At 35.6% G+C, this 23789-nt stretch overlaps 2 protein-coding genes across 2 annotated transcripts; both read left to right on the top strand.

Moving 5' to 3' along the window:
• Positions 1-6909: 6909 nt before the first annotated feature.
• On the top strand, positions 6910-17709 carry LOC145628861 (uncharacterized). Its single transcript, XM_081681286.1, has 5 exons — positions 6910-10027; positions 12279-12935; positions 14213-14388; positions 15520-17020; positions 17150-17709. Exons 1-5 carry the CDS (start codon positions 7072-7074, stop codon positions 17179-17181), a joined length of 5322 nt encoding a protein of 1773 aa, XP_081537412.1. The 5' UTR covers positions 6910-7071; the 3' UTR covers positions 17182-17709.
• Positions 17710-19611: 1902 nt separating this feature from the next.
• Positions 19612-22561, top strand: LOC145626634 (alkylated DNA repair protein ALKBH6 homolog). The gene is made up of 7 exons (XM_081679101.1): positions 19612-19845; positions 19938-19998; positions 20095-20133; positions 20590-20702; positions 21681-21915; positions 22026-22072; positions 22190-22561. Exons 1-7 carry the CDS (start codon positions 19738-19740, stop codon positions 22364-22366), a joined length of 780 nt encoding a protein of 259 aa, XP_081535227.1. The 5' UTR covers positions 19612-19737; the 3' UTR covers positions 22367-22561.
• The last annotated feature ends 1228 nt before the right edge of the window (positions 22562-23789 follow it).

Below are 23789 nucleotides of genomic sequence, written 5' to 3'. Positions count from 1 at the left end.
AAGAGGAAGAGTGAGAAGGGGAAGTGAGATAATTAAATAAAAAAAAAAAAAAAAAAAAAAAAAACTTGTTTAACCAGTTAAAGGTCAAATGGATCTGTTGGAGAAGGTTGGGTATAAAGGTTGGATTTTTATGAGATTAATGGAATGTTGGGTTTTTAAGAGAAGACCGGGCACAAGTTAGATTTTTAGTTTCCATTTTTACAAAAAATATTCTGAATAAAAAGGCCACAAATCATTTAATACTTTGTATCTTAAATCCTTTATGGTAATACAATTGAAAATAATATCTTTACAAAAAAGTGAATTAGGTGAAAAGTTAAAAAGTGAAGTGAAAAAAAAAATTTAAGGTGAAATAATAAAATTTTCGATTAATTTAGGTTTTAAATATTACAAAATCCGACTCTAGGGCCTTGTTTGGCAAATGGCTGGTGGCGGTTGGCTGGTTCACTTGGCTTGTTTGACCAACTGGCCTGGAATATTTGGCTGTTTATAATGACTTTTGAAATTGGCTGTTTTTTTTTTTGTTTGTTTGTTTTGAATAAAGATATAACTTTTGACTGATATTTATAAAAACCAGTTTGTATACTTGTTATTTAATCATTTCTACTAGTGCATTGCACGAGATGGAAACTAGTTATAATTTATATTAGTAGCATAGTGCGGCTGACCATGTTGTGTGACCGCTTACGAAAGAACAGAATGGCCCTCATAATACCGACAAAGTAACATATATGACATTGGCCAAATAATCTTTTAAGTTATAATATTGAGCGAGTAACCCTATAACATTGGTCAAGTAATCCTTCCATTTTTTTCAAGTGCTTTATTGGGACTTTTTGCAGTTACTTAACTTACTTTAACCAATGTTTGTGAATTATTCATAATTTTAAAAAAATTGCGGCATTTGTTGAAACTGTCTCAATTAATAATTTAATAGATTATTAAAATTTAATGGTTGTAATTTATAGTCATTGATAATTTAAACTATTATTAATATATATATATATATATATATATATATATATATATATATATATATATATATATATATATATATGTCTACATGACTACATGTGTGTCAAATTTAATGGAGCACCTCATAAAAATAAAAATAAAAAAGGGAAGTAGGCTAATAGAATTTATTTAGAAAATAAAAGGGCTAAGTATGTGTAAAAAAAGAAAAATACAGCAGTACTACTTGTATAACACGTTTAGGTCAAATTTGCAGTAGCAGGCCAAAATTTTCCTAAAGAGTCGCCAGGCAATTGCAGAATTATGGTGAGGAAGAAGGGTGGGAGAGGAAGGCCATCATCATCTAGATCGAGTGGAAACACTGCAATTTCATGAATGATATAATTTTTCATCATCTACTAATTAGTTAATTATACTTCTAATATAATGTGTATAATCTTATGTATGTATTTGGTTTAAGAAAAATAATCTTACGTTTTTTTAATTTTGTTTAATTATGGGTCTTTGTTACACCTCGTAGAAGAAGATACTGCATTACACTTAGGCCCCGTTCTCTTCACCTTAATTTTGCTGAATTGAAATTATTTTTTACTGAACTGAAATTATTTTTGCTGAACTTAAATTATTTTTACTGAACTTAAATTAATTTTACTGAACTGAAATTATTTTTGCTGAACTGAAATTATTTTTACTGATTTTTAATTATAATTCTTCTTTAATAAAACTGAATTTTGCTGAACTGAACTTATTTTTACTAAACTGAAATTATTTTTACTGAACTGAACTTATTTTTACTGAACTGAAATTGTTTTTACTTAATATTATTTTTTTAAGGTGAAGAGAACAGGGCCTTAGTGGTTAATTAACGCTATATATATACCTCATTTACGCTTGAGAGTAACCATAGGGTTTTTAGGGTTTTTTGCAAGGAAAAATTGCTCAGAATAATCCCACCTTTGCCTCATCCGCCTAAAATAATCCCACCTTTCGATTATTTTTTAATAATCCGACCTTTATACCCTATCCGCTCCCAATAGTCCCAAGTGACTTGAAACCGGCTAAACAAGTTACCATAGGTGATTTGGAACTATTTGCACACGTGTCACCACTCAATTAGTCTAAAATATATCTAAAAAAATAATAATTAAAAAAAATCATTAAATTTTTTTTTAAAAAAAAAAAAAACCAACAGCCACCTTCTCTCCGGCACACCCACCACCGAAACCATCTCCCCTACCCAGCCCACCTACCGAAACCACCTCCTCTACCCAGCCAACCCATCGAAATTGTCCCTTTCCCTTAGTAATGGCAGCTGTGAGGGGTTTAATATTCGATTTTGGGGCTGATTTGTAGGCGTCGAAATCGGCTGCTCTAGTGAAGTCCGCCGGCGGTTGTTGGTCTATGGTGGGTGGCGACTCACTGTTGTGGAGGATTCGTTTTGTGTTTGTTGCGGGGAGAGTGTGGCCTGGGTGGCGGGTTTGCGAAGGAGTAGCAGTAGCAATGCGTTGGTGGTTTGCGGGCTGGTTGCTTTAGAAGTTTGCAGGCTGGTTTTGGATTCGGGTGGGCCAGAAACGGGGAGGGGGAAGGAGGGAGTGGTCGGAATCGGGAAGGGGAAGGGAGTTGGTGGTCGGATTTGGGAGGGGAAGGGAGATGGTGGCCGGAAATGGGTAGAGGGTCGGTGGTTGGGGCTGCCGGATTCTGGGTTTGGGATATTTTGATTTTTTTTTCTTTTTTTTTTAATTATTTTTAAATAATTTTAATTTTAATTTTTTTGACCAATCCTAGACTGACACGTGTCTAGTAACTTGTAATAACAAGTTAGATGACCGGTTGGGACCATTTAAAGCGGAAGAGATATAAAGGTCGGATTATTAAAGAATAATCGATAGGTGAGATTATTTTGGGCGGATGAGACAAAGGTCGGATTATTTAGGGCAATTTTTCCTTTTTGCAATCATTAATCAAGTTTGTAAAAAAACATACACACCAAAAAAAAAAAAAAAAAAAAAAAACCCTATACTTATTAAAAAATTGAACTCGTCGAAAGTTACATATTTGATCTGATAATGTACACACCTTATATCCCGTGTTGTGACAAAAATTCACCATACACCTCTAATGACAAGATGAGTGAAATTTGGTTAATTATGCATCAAAACCATACCTTAGATCTCTCCCACCATCCCCGAAATCACTCATCTCTTTTCTCTAACCCCCGAAACCACTCTAAACCTCTATAACCGTATCCGTATGATTGATTTTGAGGATGAGAAAAGGAAATTTGAGGTGGTTTCGGGAGTGGGAAAAAGGAATGTGAGTGGTTTAAGGGGTAGGGAAATGTATTTATGGTGATTTCGAATCTTAATTAAATCTAATGACTGACGAAATTAACAATCAATAGTCAACATTTAACAAGAAAATTCCAGAGGTTATACGATGGATAAAAAAAAAAAAACTCAGGGGCATATGGTGTAAAAACCGCCAATTAATACATCAATTGAGACTAAACGGAGTATTCTATGGTGAAACTTCTAAGGCATATTTTACACTTCCTTCACTTTCTTTAATTCTCTAAATCCATTTCTATTTAGTTGATGCGTTTGATTTAGGCACATATATTAAGGAGAGGAAAGAGAGTGAGCGAAAATGAAAAAGCAAGTGGGTAGCTTGTAAATGCAAGGTAAAAAGATTACCCTAAAAGAAAACGTGTCAACTAAAAAAAACTTCCTAAAAAGGAATACGTGTTAACTAAAAAGAAACGGAGGTAGTATAAGCGAGAACTTTATTATGAATGAGACGGAGGGAGTAAGGTTCAACGGTGCAATTCTATAATGCAGTGGGTAAATAATTCTATAATATAGTAGCTAGGTTTTTATGGTGCAATTCTATATTTTCCTAATTTTTAAAAATAATTTTTTAAAAAGTTTTAATAGTTTGTGTTCCTTAAATTAAAGGAAGTTGAATAATTTTTTTTTTCCAAGGTTTGAAGACAACTGAGAGTCATGAGACAGATGAAAGGAAGAATCAACGCTGCATAAATGTTTTAGTACTCGGATATCGTGGCAAGTTAAATGAAGTGAAAAGGGAAATACCCGTCCAAACTACTTCATTGTATTAGTTTTTTTTAATATTATTTTTATGATATATAATAAACTTGAGAATAATAGAGTTGCACTCGAGAAACCTACTCAAAATCTCATATAAGTTACCATGGATGAAAGTATCTAGGTCCGGTGAGACCCTTTTTGGACTCATGAAAACTAAATAGTATTATATTTTTGATTGGTGATTAACTGAATTCTATTAATTTGACTGATTTTGTTATATGTTAGACTTTTGGAACATGTTATACAAAAAAATGAAGGCGAGTTTGAGGTAGAAATTTTTTTATGTTATATAATAAATCCTTGATGAGAAAGAAATTCTTTGTATTAAATATTACGGTGATATTTGCAGAAAACAGTAACGTTTGAAAAAATCAGATATGAAACAAAAACATCTATATTTCACGCGCCGGTATTTTATTTTGTTTTATATTAAATTTATTGTCATATTAATCTAATTCATTTAATTTGATGAGTATTTTGTACATCATGTGTATTTAAAAAAAAAAGTGTTCATTTTAAAATCACACTAATTTTTTATAAGTGAGTATAATCCTACGTGAACAAATTATAATTAAACTATATAAATATTAACAAATTACGTGAAAATATATATTATAATAATACATTTAAAAAAAATAATGGGTCAATTGAATCCATTATGAGTGAAAGTTTAGATCGATTAATAGTTGTTGCGTATATTATTTGATGTACAATAAATAATTAGATTAATTATTTATATATCTTTATTTTTTTTTGTAGAGTGATTTTTATTATTTTTCCAAATTAATGAGTAAAGCAATGCAGGCTGACATAGCTATTTTGGTAAGTATATTTTTGTTTATTGACATTATGTATAATTTTTAAGTTCTAAACTTTGTTTTGTATTCTTATTTAGTTTGTATAGGTAAACAAATACAAGAATAAAATTATTGAGGATGAAAAATTAGAGCAAATAGAATGATTTAATTAATTGATCATCAAATTAATAATCCAAACGAGAATCAAGAAAGGTTTATTTCATATTTTTTCTATTTCACTTTTCGTGCATGCATATTAAATTAATGAAAATATTTTTGTTATTCTTCAATTTCAAATATAATGAAACAACTGGTTCTTTAATTAGAGTATTTGTACTTTTTGATTTAGATTTGGTACAGGTAATAGAATCAATTTTGAAAAATTCTAAATCTTTCCTATCATTTACTTTTTCATTAATTCGTTTGATAATGTGTTATTTACTTGTTTTAGATATCAGTTGCATACCATTATCAGTTAAAAATGATTTAAATTTTCAAATCATAATGGGAGAGACTTGTATATGGTGGAATGATACTTGTTTCATTGAGTTATTGGATAAATTTGAAGTGTTATATGCTCGTACAAGTAAAATACCGATTCAAGGGTATGTTACGTTGTGTGTTTTTTTTTTTGAAAGAACATTATTTGTTAATTAACAAAGTTTCTCATGCAAAATATGTGACATTAAAATTAAAATAAATAATTATTTTATTTTATTTTATTTTGACACAAACCGGAAGCTCAACATTTTATTAAAGCGTCAAGTTTGCAAGATTATTACAAATGACCCCTTGTATTTTATAGGGATACTCTTCTAGCCAAATACGACACTCATTAAAATTGCAACTTAAACTAGCCAAACTATGTGCCACACCATTACCTACTTTTCTAATAAAAGAAAAATCAACTCGTCTATAATCTTTCACGAGCATAAAAACGTCCTTCACAACATTCCGAAAGCATTCGGATGAGTGATACCCTTCTTCATATGATGGAACAATTTGATATTGTCGGTTTCCAAAGCGAAGTCCCTAAAAAGTTGCTTCCATTGCTGTCACAAAACTCTGTCTCATAGCCATTGCTTCACCAATGTCAACCTCGAAGTTACCTTGTATGCACGAGCTGAAGGCTAATAATTGTATTTATAGTTAATTTAATTTTCATTTACGTAGCTGGTTGTTTATAAAAGTGTTTGGTAAATTAATTGTTGGTTTTTGGCTGTTAATTAGATAATTTATGGGACAAAAAGCCAAAAGCCAAAAAAAAAAAAAACTACTCAAAGCAGCTTTTTTTTTTATTTTAGCTTAAAAGCCAGCTTTTTCGCTGACTAAAAAGCCAATTACCAAACACATTTTTTGACTGTTTGACTACTGAAAAAAAAGTCAAAAACCAAAAGCTAACAAAAAAGCCATTTACCAAACATGGCCTAAAGCTATGTTTACCTCTCCTTAAAATACTACTTAGTTTAGCAAAAATAATTTTAAATTAGTAAAAATTAGTAATTAGACAAACAAATACAGTATAATAAAGAAAAATTTTAACCACTAACAAAAAATGGAAGGAAATGAAGGGAAGGGAAAGAGAGGGAGACAAACTTCCTTGTTTGGATTATATGTTTGGGGGAGGGAAGGGGAGGGATCCATTTTCCCTCCTCCTATAATAAAAACCATCCCTTCAAAATTAGAGAGATTTGGAGGGAAAATGGAGCTCATTATTTTCTCCACTTTCCCTTCCTTCCCCTTCCTCCTATTTCCCTCCCTTTTGTTTACCTTCTAATTTGTTATCCAAACATAGCATAAAAAGTAATTTCAATTCATTAAAAATAAGACGAATTAAACATAGTATAACCCACTTCCTATTAGGTTCGGTTTTTTGAGTTAGGGGCGGTTTTGAATTTTTCTGGATTGAGCACCCCTAAACTGGGCTCCATTACTTTTAGGCCCAAAAGTATTTTTCTTCTTTTTATTTATTTATTTATTTAGTTTAAAATTATTGCTGTTATAAATCCGTATTCAATTAATTGCTGCTGAAACTGAAAGTCGATCATAAATTAATTAATCATGAAAATAAAGATACGATTAGCACAATCGTAATTCAATTTCCGGCGAATGCATAAAATTGAAACCAAAATTCTAGGGTTTTAGCATCTTCTGCAACTTAAATTCCAAGGTTTACCAGTAATCAAGCCGCAACAATGGCGGCAGTAACGTTGCAGCAAACATCAGCAGACCTAAAAAAATCGAGAGCAGTTCTTCATCAACTCACTGACACTTTTCAATCAATTCAATCTCATGTTTACTCAGTTATGGCGCTTTCGGATCAATGGGGAACTTTCCAGAACTCCTTTGTGTCAGTTCAGCATTCTCTGGGAAGCCATATTAAGGAGCTTGAGGTGAAGGAGAGAGAAACAAATTCGCTGCGAATTGCATTGGATAATCGGGAAAAAGAGGTTGAATTGCGTCGGAAAAAGCTGGACTTTGATGAGAATTCATTGAGTGAGGGATGTAAGGAGTTGGAGATGAGAGAGAGGGATTATTCGGAGCGAGTTCAAATGTTGGAGTTGGAGAAGAAGCGGGTTAAGGAGTGGTTTAAGGCGGCGGAGGCGAAAGAGAGGCGAATCGAGCAGCGGACTGTTGCAGTGGAGGAGAGAGAGAGGGAGGTTGAGGTGAGAGAGAGGAGGGAAGGGTGTGGGGAGGTTGAGGAGAGAGAAAGGAGGGTGGAGGAGCGGGAGAAGGAGATTGATCAGCGGAGCGAGGCGGTGGAGATGGGGGAGAATGGGATAAATAAGAGGTGTATAGAGTTGGAGAGGAGGGAGAAGGAGGTTGAGGAGCGAAACCGGGTGGCGGAGTTGAGGGAGGAGGAGATGGTGGTGAAGGAGAAGCGAATTGATGAGCGTTTTGAAGAAATTGGATTGAGGGAGAAGGGAATTGATGAGCTTTGTAGAGTGCAGGAGTTGAGGGATAAGGAATTGAGTGAGAAGGGTAAAGGGTTGGAGTTGAAAGAGAAGGAGATTAATGAGAGGTGCAATGTGGTTGAATTGAGGGAGGCGGAAATCGGGCAGCGGTGTAAGGCACAAGAGTTGAGGGATGAACAATTGAATGAGCAATGTAAAGAGTTGGAGTTGAGAGAGAAGCGTGTAGATGAGCGTTTGGGAGAGTTGGAGTTGAAGGAGAACAAAATTGGTGAGCGGTGTAGGGTGGTTGAATTGAGGGAGGCGAAATTTGATCAGCGTTGTAAGGTACAAGAGTTGAGGGATAAACAATTGAAGGAGCGTAGGGAAGAATTGGAGGTGATAGAGAAGCATATAGATGAGTGTTTGGAAAAGTTGAAGTTGAAGGAAAAGGAAATTGATGAGAGGTGTTGTGTGGCGGAGTTGAAGGAGAAGGCGATTGATGAGAGGTGTAGTGTGGCGGAGTTGAAGGAGAAGCATGTAGATGAGTGTTTGGAAAGGTTAAAGTTGAAGGTAAAAGAAATTGATGAGAGGTGTAGTGTGGTGGAGTTGAAGGAGAAGGCGATTGATGAACGTTACAAATTGGTTGAATTTAGGGAGAGGGAGATTGATGAGCGGAGCAAGGGACAAGAGTTGAGAGAGAAGCAATTGAATAAGCAGTGTAAAGGGTTGCAGTTGAAAGAGAAACGTATAGATGATCGTATGGGAGAGTTGGAGTTGAAGGAAAAGAAAATTGGTGAGCGGTGTAGTGTGATTGAATTGAGGGAGGCGGAAATCAATCAGCATTGTAAGGCACAAGAGTTGAGGGATCAGCAATTGAATGAGCGTTGTGAAGAGTTGGAGTTGAAAGAGAAGCATATAGGTGAGCGGTTGGGAGAGTTGGAGTTGAAGGAAAAGGAAATTATTGAGCGGTGTAGTGTGGTGGAGTTGAAGGAGAAGGCAACTGATGAAAGTTGCAAAGTAGTCGAATCTAGGGAGGAGATTGATGAGCGGTGCAAGGGACAAGAGTTGAGAGACAAGCAATTGAATAAGCGGTCTAAATGGTTGCAATTGAAAGAGAAGCATATAGATGGGCGTTTGAAAGAGCTAGAATTGAAAGAGAAACATATAGATGGGCGTTTGAAAGAGCTAGAATTGAAAGAGAATCAAATCGAATTGAAATACAAGCAGACAGAAGAGGCTTGTGAGGAGCTTGAATTGAAAGAGAAGCGAATGATAGAGCATACTGAAGAGAAGAAATTAAAAGATAAACAAATTAGTGAGAAATGTGGAGAGCTAGAGTTGAAGGAAAAGCATATCAATGAGAGTTTTAAATCTTTGGATTCGAAAGTGGAGCATATAAACAAGCGATGTAAAGATTTATCATTGAGAGAGAAGTTAATTAGTGATCGTAGTAAAGCATTAGATTTGAAAGAAAAGAAGATGTATGAGCAGTCTCAAGCACTGGAATTGAAAGAGAAGGAAATTAGTAGGCACGCCAAGGCAGAGGAGTTGGGAGAGGGACAAAGGGATGTGCATATTAAATCCTTGGTGTTAAAGGGGAAGAAAATCAACAAGTGTTTTCAGGAGCAGGAGTGCAAGAAGAATGAAATTAATGACCCTTGCACGAAATTGGAATTGGAAAGGGAGCAATTGAGTGATACCACTGGCATGACGAAGAAATCTGAACAAAACAGTAGTTTGGGATTTGTTGAAGGATTGCAGAGTCTTAGTCTTAAGCAATGTATGACAGATGGAAAAGCCTTGCAGATGTTTTTGAATGATCGAGTCGATGAACACAGGTTCATGGAAGAAGAGATTAGGGATGCTCTCAGGTTATCTTCAGAACCAGGCAGGTTGGTATTAGCAGCTTGTGTTGGGTTTTTCTCACCACATTTGAAGAATGGTGATGTGATGTATGAAACAAGTGCTGTTAGGAGTAGCTGTGTGCTACTGTTGGAGCAATTGATGAATTTACAACTTAAAGTTGATAAAGGTTTGAAGAAAAACGCCAAGAAGGTTTTTTTTCTTTGGAAAGAGAAAATGAGAGAAAATGGACAGAGTCGTATTGTGGTGCTAAGCTTCTTACTGTTAATAGTTGCATTTGGCTTGAGTTCAATTGTTAACAGGGATGAATTGCAGAGGCTTTATAAGATTGTGGATCAGGATAGGATAGCACCTCGGTTGCATCAGGAACTGAACTTGTTCAAAGCGAATGAAGGTGAACTTCTAATTTGTCACCCATACAATGCATCTGAGACCCATTCTTTACAGTTCTATTTTGTGCAATACATGTGTAAAGTTGCTGTGCCTGTGATTCTATGTTCTGCTTGCCTTTTGCATTCTGATGCTCAATATCAGCTAGCCAATTAGTTAGTATTATCTGTTCAAAGAATTATTTGAATGATGCTTTTAGGAAGTACCTACTATGAATAACAGATTGTGGATTTACTAGAAAATTGGTTGAATGAAGTCTAATTGAGAGTCAAAGTAGGCTTTACCCTGTCTCTTTAAATAATTCTTTCTGAACAACTAGGCCTGCGACCTTTTCTATATCCATTGAATTAGTGACAAGAACAAGCAAACTACTAGCTGGTAGCATATTATGGTGACCCCATCTTAGGTTTTGATGCTGCCTATGCTTTATTTTCTTGTTCCATAGCTACGCCACAGGATCTATATCACCTATTACTGTAACAATTACGGTCTCAACTCCCAAGGCCTTTCAGCACACTTTGAGTTTTGTCTATTTTCTTACTTCCTCTATTGATTTTTAATTGTTCCTCTCTTTACATTTTTAATGCATGGTTTTGACCATTTTTTTTTTATTATTATTATTCTAATGTATTAGTAGGAATTATTAAAAGTTGATATTTTGATGATATACATTGAGATACATCCAATACCATATTACAAAATAACACTTGTTTTCATACATTACATAAATAAACAAACAAAAAATGCTCATAGAGGGGGTGTGTGGATAGTGTAAAAGTCAACATGATAAAGAATTGGTGAGAGTAAAAAGAGAATATTTATTAAGGTTTTGGGGGGGGGGGGGGGAGGGAGGGAGCCTGATCAACCCTGTTAGTGTACAGAGTATCAGCTGATTACCCGTGTGTTTATATCTTCTTATTGGAGCTAGAAATATTGAGGTTGCTTAAGCTTGTTGTTGGATCAGGTTACACTAGTATTATGATACTTGTGGATTTACGTTGATGCTGTTTTTTTGTAAACTGACGCATAAAATGAACTTGTAGGCCTGAGATAATTAGATACATAAATTTAGTTTTCCTTGGAAATTGTTGCAATGTTGTTACTGTCTTGAGCATATCTTGTGAGGAAATCGCGACATTTAGTTTTGAACCTCGTTAAATCATAATGAGAAAATGTGTTAACCTTGTTACATCTTAATGACAAAGTTTGTTTGTTTGTTGTGTTTTTTTTTAGGATTAATGACAAAGTATTTGTCAAAAAGGCATGTGATTAAAGCACTAAGTAAGTGCATGACATTATAGCTGAGGTTGGACATATTTCTGCTTTATTGTTTCCTATTTCTAATAAAACCAAATATTAGTATGGAAATGAATGTTAGTGGGAGTAGGAAGGACCCATGACTTTTGTCATCTTTCGTTTCAATGCATAAGCATACTGCTTGTGTTGGATTATACTTATTTGCATCAATGTTTGGGTTGTTCATAATGCATCTTTTGAAATTTGGAATTTTTTACTTTTATTTATTTATTTTTATCATGCAATGCACTAGCTAATGTCATGCTTTATAATCCAATATATTTATTAGATATAGTACTAATTTTTCATTGTGCGTAATTGCTTATGCTTGATGCTTTTGTATCTCAGTATTTTTTATAAAATGAAAAGAAAAAAAAATTGAAACAGTTGCATATAGCTCATAGCTGAGAAAGTTAAATTGGGTAGCTATAATTTATGCAATAAAACATTAAAGATGGATATAGAATTAGATTCCATTCAAAGAGTGAACTTCATAGTTTTTGATTGGTGTGGGGTTTTGAATCCATACCTTCGGAGTCGTCCCTGGTATGGATTATTTCCACAATTTTGATTTTCACTTCAGTGAACCAAGTGACCCCATGTGAATTTGTCATGGTCTTGCTGTGATATTACAAAAAAGCACTAATGCTTTTGTCTTGTGATATGCACCCAAGGTCTATTGAAATGTTGATACCTAGGCTTTTAGGATGATTTAGTCAAAACTGGATTTGAATGATATTTACTTTTACCTCTATGTTGACCTTTTGTGTTAAGTAACAAATCAGTGTGTGTGTGTTTTTATATATATATATTTTTATTGTATTTATTTATGTATTGCTCTGGGTGTACTGTATAGTTTGTAATATCGTGTGCATTTTCTATATTTGGACCTCTCATCTCTCAAATGCTTTTCCCACATCATATGTTAATGGTTGCTTCAACTTGATTTGTTTGGCTAGGAAGCAATATGCTCACTGGCCCCCTTGAATTAACGACTGGACAACAGCTGACAGATATATTGCAAGGGACTGATACAGTTGCTTCACCCTCCATAAATCAGTGCAGTGTGATCAACTCGCTGTGCCATCGTATGGATGCAAAGGGTCTAAGATTATATATAAGAGAACATATGATAGATCAAATTATTTCTCCAGAAAAGATTTTAGATGCACTTCTATGTGCACCAGACCCAGCAAAACTACTTCTTAATGTAGTTCAAATTTTCAACCAACCGAAGGCAACACCAGTTGAGAAAACTAATTGCATATTTTTGTTAGAGCAGTTGATGAAACTACAAAAGCGACAACGTAGTATCAATTCCCTTGGTCAGGTAGAGCAGTTGGTGAAACCACCATTAAAAATTACACTTGGTTTGAAAAAGCAAGCAAAAAAGTTTGCTTATACATGGAAACAAACTTTGGCTAAGACGAAAGGCTATAAACTTTTGGAAGTTTATGGCTTTCTGCAATTTCTAGCCACATACGAGATAGCCAGTTTATTTAATGAAAATGAACTTTTTCGACTTTTCAAAAAATGTTATGGTGGGCGCTTGGTCTTCCGGCCTGAGCAAAATCCATACTTGTGCCGTACACTGGGATTGGAAAAAAGAATTTCAGGTATTTTTCCTCTATTGGAACCCATAAAAAGACTTCTAGAGCTCTAGTTACTTGAGAATGATTTCTTATTTTCATACGAATCATCTTGTTTACCTATATATTGAGTGTTTCTAATATGTCTAATAGAACAATTTTTACCTAGTATTTTTCCTCTACATAGTCAGATTGTCTCTTGCTGAAGGGTGCATATGTAATGAAAATGCCTTTTACATATCTAGCAATTTAATTTTATCCATTGAGGAGATATAAAGGGGAAAGGATTAACTGATCTTCCATCTCTAAGTTAATTCACATCATCACATGCCCACTTCCTTTTGTCCAATGACCCTTTTGTTTCTGCAAGACTTTTTGTCTAATATTAACCCTCAATTCTCACAAATCTACTGCGTTTCCACTCTCCCGATTCTATATTGTGTTTTTCCTCCTATGTGATATTGCAAGATATGTGACAATAGAGGTTTAAACTATAAATTAATAGAGAAATTGTTAATGGTGAAAAAATAAAGGGCTAAGGGGTGGAAAGTGAGTGTGATTTTGGAGAAGTGTATAATAGGTCATGCATGGTTTTTTGGCTGTTCATGCTTGTAATAATGCCTTCCTATTAAATTTCTCAAAAAAAGAAAAAAAGAAAAAAAATGCCTTGCTGTAAATAGGGAGGTGGAATTTCTAATTTGGGTCATTGGTAAAACTGTCTTATTATACAATCATATACTATATCTTTAACTCTTTAAGTGCCTCATTTGCTCTATGTATAATTTTTTTTTTTTAATTAAATGATGAGGATTATGTTACATAAGGATGATTATGGTCCATCCTTGAATAACCAAAGCTTACAGACAAAAGGGGAAAAATTTGCAAGCATGCCACCCAGCAGAAGCTTAGAAGCCGTAAATAAAGAAGCAGTTGCATAGTTCAAAAGGTGAAAAAAAGGCTGAAATAAAGCGCAATAAATGAAAGGGTTTATAGTAGACAAAGGGGAGCCTAACAGAGGTTTGGGTGTTAAAAATTCTATGTGCAGGTTTGGGTGTTAAAAATTCTATCCCCCCCCCCCCCCCACCCCCACCTCTCTCTCTCTCTAAAATCCTATAGTTTGTGCTGACTCTCTTGTGCGCCTCTCCTCCTCACTTTTCACATAAAGCATCTCAAGGATTGTGTGATATTTTGTTGATGTTCTAGTTGATTACCTTATGTATATGTTTCTTTCATAAAGTTTGCTTATCTGGGATAGTTGATTCTTTACACTAGTTGTTTGTTCTTTCTTGGATCACTTTGTACAGGCCTTATCAAATCTCTTGTCAAGGAGGACCGACGACTTCAGGCAGTCAAGTATATCTGTACTTTTATGATGGAAACTTATTTTCCGCTAGCTCCCCTTCTAAAAGATCACCTTAAGTTCACCAAGGAAAAATCAGTGAAGTTGCGGAAGGAAAGAAACAATTCTCATGCAGCAAAGGTAATTATTGACCCTTTGTTTAATGCTTACAAATTAGTATTACAATTGTGGTGTAACCTTCAAAGCTATAACTCATGCTCTAGGGGCTATTTCACTTTTCAATCGGATCTGACACAGTATTCAAACTTGCTATCAGATCAGACTTATGAGAGGTTTATTTGATCCTCTAACACCTCTTTGATTTTCAACCATGGCTAATTACATGCCAAATGAAGAAATTAATCTCAGCCTTGTTTTGGATAGCCAATCGTCTTAGCATTGTGCTTATTTTAGAGAGAGAGAGAGAGACAATGTTCGGACACTGTGCCCCTACCACACCTCCCAATGGCTCAAGTAAAAGCTTGAACTATTGCTAAATTTCTGTTGAGGGCATAGAGTAAAAAGGCCCCCCAAAAAGAGAGATGTATGAAAAGTGCCTTCATTTCAATGATTGTTATCTGAATCTACTTGGGGAGATTATATGAGGGGAAGTCTAACTTTGGTATAGTCTCTTCTTTATTCTAAATGAAATTGATGATGCTGGATTTGATATTCTTCTTCTTCATCTGTTTTTTATTCAACAATGGTGTTTGAGTTGAAATTCAATGCTGGTGTGGTAGATGCAGGGCTTGATAATGCAATAAGTCAATGAGAGTATAAGAAGACTAGAACTCTTGGGTGGCATGGTCGTCATATGTCACTCTGCGATGTTAAGTGAGATTGGTATGGGACTATTTTATAAGGGAAGGAGACAAGGGGAACTAAATTAGTAAAACGAATAAAAAAGTTGTTCTCTTTGTGTACGATCTCCTTACAGATTATCTGCTCTGTGCTCTGATTAGTATTGTTAGTTAATACTAGTGTACTGTGTATAGATGGAGATGTGTGCATGTGTTTCAAGGATGAACAAGGAAAATGCCAAATGCTAATATAAGAGAATGGTCTATTTGGGGTAATTAATGGGTCTAATGGAAATGATACAGTATTTATATTTGTGAAGGAAGTTTCATGCCAACATCCATGGTATTGTTTTTCTTGGAGTTTGTATTGTCTCCCAGATGTTATGTTCTTTTCAAAGAATTCAAACTTAGTATATTCATGATAATAATAGTAATATTCATATCAAGTATATTCATAATAATATCTTTGCAGATTGAATCTGCTCGCTTTGAGATGCATCACCTGCAAGATGTACTGAAATACATTAATGATTATAAGCTTGAGTCAGAATTCACAGATGTTTCTCTTGAATTGCGAATTGAAGAGCTGGAAAAGCAGATTGCAGAACTGAAGACTTCCACCACTGAAGAGGAACAGATGGTAACTACCGAAGAAGGGTTAATAGATGACAGTTCCATAAATTTGGAAGTGGATATGGTAGAAATTGGTTCAACTAAGCTCGGAATGAAGGCAGAAAAGAATCTTTTGCATCCTGCTGACACTGCATCAGAGTTGTTTGGTGGGAAGAAGCGCACTTCCAGCCCCTCCCCTTCCTTTGTGCTGCCACAAGAAAAGCGCCTCAAAGCAGGGGCTCTTGTTTCTAATAGACAGTGGCCACAACCTGGGCCCTGTACTTCTGGACATCAAGCCCATGTTAAGCCTGATGAATTCCCCGTGTCGCATCCTGTAACATTGCCTGCTATAAATGGGTTGAGTGCCCAATCTGGTTTACTTGATAATAGTTATGGTGCTAGTGCCACTCCCACTCCCTGTAGGGAGACTCAGCAAATCGCACCTACTGCCGGAATCTGCCCTGGTGGCATTGATGTAGAATTGAAGACTACCACTGCAAGAGTTGAACAAAAGTTGGCTAATAAAAGAAAAGAGGATCTTAAGAATACCTTTTCTGCAAATATTGAAAAGGATATAGTAGAAAACAATTCAATTCAGGGTGTAAAAAAGGCCGAAAAAATTCTCTCCCCAGCCTTTTCTGAAATTGTAGCAGAGTCTTGTGGTGAGAAATACTTTTCCAGCCCCTCCTCTTCCTCGGTGTTGCCACAACAAGCAAAACACCTTAGACCACAAACTTTTGAGTCTCCTAATCCACCACCCAAATATCCCATAACATCCATGAACCCTCCACTGCCAAGTCTGCAATCATGGGGGCAACATAGACCTTGTACATTTGGACATGTAGCCCATGATGGACCCAATGGAGCATTGCATCCTGGACAAATGCCTGCTGTAAATGGGCCAAGTGCCCAGTTTGGTGGCCCTAGTGGCAGCTATGGTGTCAATCCCTGTTGGGGAACAGGTGAGTTTAGACCTACTGCTGGAATTTTCCCCGGTGATACCCTTGCACCCCAGTTTAGACCTACTGCTGGAATTGGCCCTGGCAGTACCACTGCACATGGGCAGTTTAGACCTTATGCTGGATTCGGTCCTGGTGATACTCATTCACCTGTACAATTTAGACCTGCTGCAGGAATCGGCCCTGGCAGTACTCCTACACCTGGACAGTGGCCGTCTGCTGGAATTGGGCCTGGCAATACACCTGGACAATATGGACCTGCCGCTGGAATTGGTTCTGGCAGTATACCTGGACAGTATAGGCCTACTGCTGGAAGCTATCCTGATGGACCTCCTGCACCCGGACAATTTTGGCCTACTGCTGGAATCAGCTCGAACGTTATTCCTACACCTGGATATTTTGGTATAATTCTGAACTTTTGTACAATAATCTTTGATTTTAGTTCAAAACCTTTGATGTTAATTTGTCATATATTCATAAGCTTCTGCAACTCATTTATTATAATCTCTTGACATTTTGTTTGTTGTTCAGTTGGAAGTCAGGTGCCGCCGTATAGGCCGTGATAAACATAAGGCTATTTTGTCAATTGCACTCAACACACTAAAGGATGTATATGATAAGGGTGAACCTTGGATATATCAGTTCTCCGGTGTCAAGACAGCTAATTGGTAGGCTAACTTGTTATCTAGGAATTTTGAAGGTTGATGATAAAAGATGCTTACAAGTGGAATTGAAGTCTTATTCTGGTTTGAATGTGCTTAGAAGCAAATCTAGAGGATATGCCGATACAACCATAAACAGCCTTGTGCTTGTGTCTAATTCTTTTTTAGTTTGGTTTGTACAGGGTGCTCTGTTTTTTCTTTTTAGTTCAAATGCTTGATCCTCAATTATTTCAATTGTTTAGTTCTTAATTGTGTAGGTTGTAAAGCCATAAGAGTAATGGTCAAACATGGTTTATATTCCCGGGCCATGATAATGTGTAAATTGTAGTGTTTAAGAAAGGAAGCAATAAACGTGTACCAATAAGGTATCTATACAATTTTTTGATTTTTTATATCATATACTTGTAATTTATATATGGAAAATTTGTCCAGGACAATCTTTTAAAAGACAGTTTTTTGTCTAGGGCAACCTTTTAAATTTTTTTTGGCAAAGGCAGACCCTAATATATTTTTTTTTGTTAACAACAACCAACCCCCACTTTCAGGCGTTGACCCACCGGAATCCGGCGTTGACCCACCGGAATCCGGCGTTGACCCTCACATGACTTGCACGTGACCTTTATTTTTCCTAATTGCACCCCACCATCGTACCACCATCATCATTAGCCACCACCATCATCACCGAACACCATAAGAACCACCGCACCAGACCACCAACACCATGAACACCTTCAATATCAGACCACCAACACCAAGGCCACCATAAACACCTTCGACATCGCACCATTACAACCACCAATCTTCTTCATCTTCTTTACCGCCGCCACCACCACCATCACCACCAGCCGCATTATTCTTTGTCTCAATTAAGGATCTTTGATTGACACGAAAGAGACTGAATTGGGTGTGCAATCTTAGAAAAAACAACGGATTTCGATCAGATCTAAAGCTAGGGTTGGTATTTTTGTGGTGGATTTCGATTTGATGCGGTCTACGGGGGAGGGTGAGTGAGGCCGGTAGGTTGAATTCCTGCCGTGGGGTGGCTTTTATTTGCTGCGAGGAGGGTGATTGTAGGGTGGGGTTTCGGGATTTGCCGGTGCTTGGTGGTGGGGTTTTGGATCCAAATTACGCTGGTGGTGTGGTTTCGGTGGTGGTGGGGTTGCGGATTTCGCTAATGGTGGGTTCAAGGTGGTGGTGGAGTTTATAGTTGTGGTGGTGGTGGTGGCCTGGTGGGGGTGGTGGTTCGAGTGGAGTACAGACAGTGGTGAAGGGGTGTTAACGTCGGATTCTGGTGGGTCAACGCTTGAAAGTGGAGGTTGGTCGTCGTTAACAAAAAAAAAATTATAATAGGGTCTGCCTTTGCCAAAAAAATTTTAAAAGGTTGTCCTAGACAAAAACTGTTTTTTAAAAGGTTGTCCTAGACAAATTTTTTTTTGGTGAGTTCCAAAACTCTTCCTTTACTTGAATTTTTTTTTCTCCAAAAAAAAAGTATCTATAATCTTGAATTAAACAAATAAATCTGCAACAATTGTGCGAATTCAAACACCATTTGTATGGTACCCCTTCTAATTCTGTGGCAAACTCCCACAATTTCGAAAATTTTGCTGAGTTTGGTATTACTAAAACTCTTTATACTCTGACATACCACCTGTTTGATGAATTGCTTGACTGAAAGTTTTGTAAATTTTTAATCTTTTATTTCTTTTAATGGCTTTTTTATGTGCTGTTCATGGTAAATTTGTGATTTTGGCTGCTGGGTCATCTTCAAAATACTGGTAATTTATCATGGGATCCATGAAAAATAACAATGAACTGTTTTTCGAATCCTCTTCGGTCAGAATTGAACATGAGTGATTGTAATGATAGGTTACTTGTTTAAATTAAAGTAATTGAAGAAACCAAAAGGGTATGTTCTTGTATTTTTGTATAGAGAGTGCTGTGGTCGGTGTTGGTAATTCAAGCTTTACATTGGGTGTTTATTTTTTGACTGATAGAATAACATGAGCTTATAAGACATTAACTTGGTATATTCATGTGACAATGAGTTGAGCCTATTAGATATGTTCAAAGAATTATTGTAGGAGCTTCTTTTACTTGATTGTAGTGTCGTAAAATCTGTAAAATTGCAGCTCATCTCTTATCCCTTACATTATTTTTTGGCTGCTTATGTATTTTGCCACACTATGAACATCAAGTCCTCCCTACCCCCGAGATAAATACTAGTACAAGTGTACAACACCCTCTTCGGATTAGCCACCAGCAGAAAAGGGAGGGGGGGGGGGGGGGGGGGGGTTGGAGAATGGGGGATACGCATTAGGTAGGCAGCCGATTAGTGTGATAAAGAAGATTGCAAGAGTAACTTTGGCTTGTTGGTTTTCGTTGTAGATATTCATGTTATTTTGTGTTATTTTCTTTTGTTTAGACTGATTGTATTAGTGTGTTTCTGGATGAGCAGCAATGGAAATGGATGAGAAGTTGCATGGCTTTGTTGTTGGCTCTGTGCCCACAGTTATATACATCCCTGAATTTATTAATGATTCTGAACAAACACAGCTTTTAAATCATGTAATATTTCCATTTTCTTTGTTACTTTTTAATATAATGTTTGGTTAACATTGGGTACACATCTAACTTTTTCCATCTCCTTGTGTTCATAGATCTATCAAGCACCTATTTCAAAGTGGAAAACACTTAAAAATCGGAGGTTACAGAATTGGGGTACTGAAAGATAGCATCTTGCACATATGACGCACACTTGCCTCTTGCACAACATTATATGGTTGCTAAATATGTTTTGTTGATCTTCTTCTACAGGGGGTGTAGTTCATGAGAAGGGCCTTATTAGTCAAGACTGTAAGTTATATGCATTTCACTTTTGGGTTTGGAACCATTTAACTTTGCAATTCATATTCTATCAAGGTCCAACTCCTGGCCCATATTCATCTTTTGGACCTTTTAAAGCTGCTAAAGAAAAAATGAACTCTTGCACCTAGTTATTGAGTTAAGATTCATTTTTTTGTATTTTTTTTTCACCTAGTTATTAAGTTAAGATTCATTATTTTGTTTTTAAAACAAAATGCATGAATTTTTGCAAGTGGTGGTCGCTTATCCTTGTGACCTGCGAGTCCCAAAGTATGATTTTTAAGATAAATAGCAAATTCTAATCACTTATGGATAAAGCTGAGATATTATTTAATGTCTGAGATTTATCTTGCTTTCTCTTGCTCCAGCCTCTAGTAGTATAAATTCAAAATTTTGAAATTTTCTTAGGCCTTATAAAATTTGACTGCTCCTCGTATACTTTTACAGTGCCTCCTTGGCTGACCAAGATAACACAAAGGATACATGAAGAGCTTGGAATTTTCCCTGCTGCCCCTAATCATGTTCTCATCAATGAATACCAGCCTGATCAAGGCATAATGGTTCGAACCTGAGTCTATATTTTCTTTTGCCGATTTTCGCTGTTTCATCTCATCTTACTACCTTCTATAATTTTTGACATTGTCAACTCTGTGAAACTTGCTTTTCTTGAACTGTTCCGTTTCCTTTTTCCCTCTTTCTTTATTTATATTTATTTTTTAATCAGGAAGAGAAAATAGGGGAGTGTCTAATTGTCTATATTTTGTTGCCTGATAGCCTACCATATTCTTAAAACTTTAAAAATAAAGAAGTTGTTTATGCTGTTGATTTTATGTCTTAAAGATACTAGGGAAATTCTACAAGGTGGCCTCGTAGTTTTGAAAATTCCATATGGTGGAAACAAAAAACTTTTAGTTTCTATAGTGAACCCTTAGCTAATCATATTCCATTGCATGCCCTAATTGCTCTTTTAGATGGCTAACCCACATTTATTCATTTTACTAACCTACCCTCTAGACCTCTAGCTAATTACTAACCTTCATCATCTCCTTCCACCCACTTCTCTTCACCTTATCCACCACCACTGCCGCTGATGTAAATGGAAGTTGGCTTCCTACTCCTATATCAACGACTGCCTCCTGAACACTTGCAACAAAACAAAACACACTTGAAATTCCACTGGGTTAAAGAACATAATTGGTGGTTGAACTGGGGTAGTGGGTCCGGTGGTGGGCTGCCTTTCGGAGCCAATCAGAGGGGAGTGAACCTGTGTGGGTGGTAGTTTGAGATTTGGAGCGGGTGTACATGGGGTAGGTTAGTAATTGCAGAAATAATGATGGGTTAGCCACAAACTAAGCATAATGCCTCTTAATGCAATCCCCTGATAAACCTTAGTGTCACTTTAGAAAGTGTATTTTTTGTTTACACCATTTTTTTTTTAAATGCTTTGATATGTTATTTTCTCAGTCATAGGAAAGCCTAAAAATGCACTACGTAAGCATTAGTAGTTTAGATGGACTTAATTTTTCACTATCATGCAGCCTCATCAAGATGGACCAGCTTACTTTCCAGCTGCATCAATCTTGTCTCTCGAGTCACCTGTGGTAATGAATTTCACTCCTCATCTAAAATTATCTGAATGCAGTGGTACAGCTGAATCCGAAGCCATTCCACAAAATTCTGAACAATCCACGGTACCATTGAACAGCCACAGTAGCTTTTCTCTTTTGCTGATGCCTCGAAGTCTATTGATATTTAAGGACCTTGCATACTCGGGTACTTGATATAACTATTTATAGAGCCTTCCACTATCGTAAAATAATTTCTCTCTTTTGATTCCCATTTTCATGAAATGACTTATGAGATCATTAAAATCTGGCTTTCAGATTACTTGCATGGCATTGAAGATAATGCGGTTCAACCTTTTGATGGGGTAAGTTTGTCGGATTCTAATTAAATCAAAATTTTAGATTGAGCAAAAGCACTGGTGACTGGTGTTTATTATTATGTTTTTCTGCTACTTGATGTGGGTACTGGATTTATAATGTAGGCTGTGAATCTTACTGAAACTGTGAAGGAATCTGGATTTAATGATCTTTTGCCAAGCCTCACTTGCGCAGAGGAAACTAATTCAGGAGATGCCAAGACTTTATGTCGAACAGCCAAACGGGTTTCATTGACATGGCGGTTGGTATTGAAGGTTCGAAAAAATTTGATCAGGATTTAGGTGAAGGTTGCTAGTTAACAAATACAGTTTAAATTAAGTTAGGAGACTGAAAACTGACGAGGCTTTGAGCTACAACTAATTGAGAATAATCAAACTCCAAAAAATGTTTTTGGTGGGTTTTGATCTAATTTGGGGATGAATCCTTGAGTTGATTGATTTTGGATTCTGTGGAAAAATGATCATCTGAGGAAGATATACTATTGTGTTGCTGACAGTATGTATATTATCATTTGTTGATTAAATTATAATACTTCTCCATTTTTATTTCTTGCAACACAGTACACACCACTTTTGACATATACTCTAAGAAATATATTCGTACGGAGTATTAGACTAGATAAATAGATAAATTATTTGAAATAACTTTACCTCTAATAGTTCTTACGATTCAATTTTTTTATACGGAGTAGTTTAATTCGTTTGTTTGCTTTTCTTAATTGTGTTATTAAATGACGAGTTAAAACGATGTGTTGTAAGTATTAAAAAATAAAAATAAAAGTAATATTTTGTAGCTGTATATTTTCTTTTAAAAAATGTTAATTATTTAGTCAAATACAGTTATAAAAAAAAAAAAATCCGTTGCACCATAGACTAAAGCAGAAAGCAACTTTCAAACTGCAAAATTTGAAAGTTGTGATTATTTAAACTACAACTTTTAGCCAAGTTGAGTAAGTTATGGTAATCCATCGTGTCTCTATTCTCATGGAGTTTTGCTTCACATAAATCGTTCATTTTTACCTTCAAAAGGTTGGTTCTTTTATTTAAGAGCAAAAATCAACTAATGACGATTGTCATAATTCCATATGATTTGTTCCTTTGAATTTTTCTTATACTATATACGCCCTATTTGTTTATTACTCTGTAGCTAGTAGCTGATTAATATCATTGATTGTGTTAACTAATTTAACTAGCTGGATATAAACAACTATTTTGTACCATGGAACTTTATTTTCAGTTATTCTACTTTTAGTGCCACCAATTTAATTTCTCACAACTTCACCCAATCATAACTTCAAAGAACAACAATACACCAAGTTGAAAAGTACACGTTAGTGTATAAAACTATAAATAGCGATTAGTCGAGTCAATCCTATGAGGTATAGGTGGAAATTGAGTTGTCAATTTTTAATTACTCTGAATTAAGAAATAACTTGCTTAAGCCCGCGTCATGCACAGTAAGTCTAATTTTTTAAAGAAAATTAATTATATCTAACAAATAAAATTTGATAAAGCATACAAATCAAATACTACCTCCGATTTTTTTTAATTGCAACTTTGGAATATTTTATATCTCTCAAATAATACCTCTAAGTTGCAACTAAAAAAAAACGGAGATAGTATATAGAAATTATAATGTCGTAATCTATATTAATAGGCAAAGCAACAAATTATCTAAAAATTGAATTTTTTAATCTGCCCGAAC

This window comes from Chenopodium album, chromosome 4 (genome assembly GCF_948465745.1).
Source record: "Chenopodium album chromosome 4, dcCheAlbu1.1, whole genome shotgun sequence".
NCBI classification, from domain to species: domain Eukaryota; kingdom Viridiplantae; phylum Streptophyta; class Magnoliopsida; order Caryophyllales; family Amaranthaceae; genus Chenopodium; species Chenopodium album.
Note: the sequence above shows the minus strand (reverse complement) of the source record. Positions and strands in the feature narration are given on the sequence as shown.

What these genes read in the sequence shown, in the direction of transcription:
- LOC145628861 (XM_081681286.1), top strand. Translation starts at nt 7,072, where the DNA reads ATGGCGGCAGTAACGTTGCAGCAAACATCAGCAGACCTAAAAAAATCG. An exon ending in CTTGTTCAAAGCGAATGAAG is followed by an intron (nt 10,028 to 12,278) that starts GTGAACTTCTAA and finishes TTGTTTGGCTAG; the next exon opens with GAAGCAATATGCTCACTGGC. An exon ending in ATTGGAAAAAAGAATTTCAG is followed by an intron (nt 12,936 to 14,212) that starts GTATTTTTCCTC and finishes CACTTTGTACAG; the next exon opens with GCCTTATCAAATCTCTTGTC.
- LOC145626634 (XM_081679101.1), top strand. Translation starts at nt 19,738, where the DNA reads ATGGAAATGGATGAGAAGTTGCATGGCTTTGTTGTTGGCTCTGTGCCC. An exon ending in AAACACAGCTTTTAAATCAT is followed by an intron (nt 19,846 to 19,937) that starts GTAATATTTCCA and finishes TTGTGTTCATAG; the next exon opens with ATCTATCAAGCACCTATTTC. An exon ending in CGGTTCAACCTTTTGATGGG is followed by an intron (nt 22,073 to 22,189) that starts GTAAGTTTGTCG and finishes TTTATAATGTAG; the next exon opens with GCTGTGAATCTTACTGAAAC.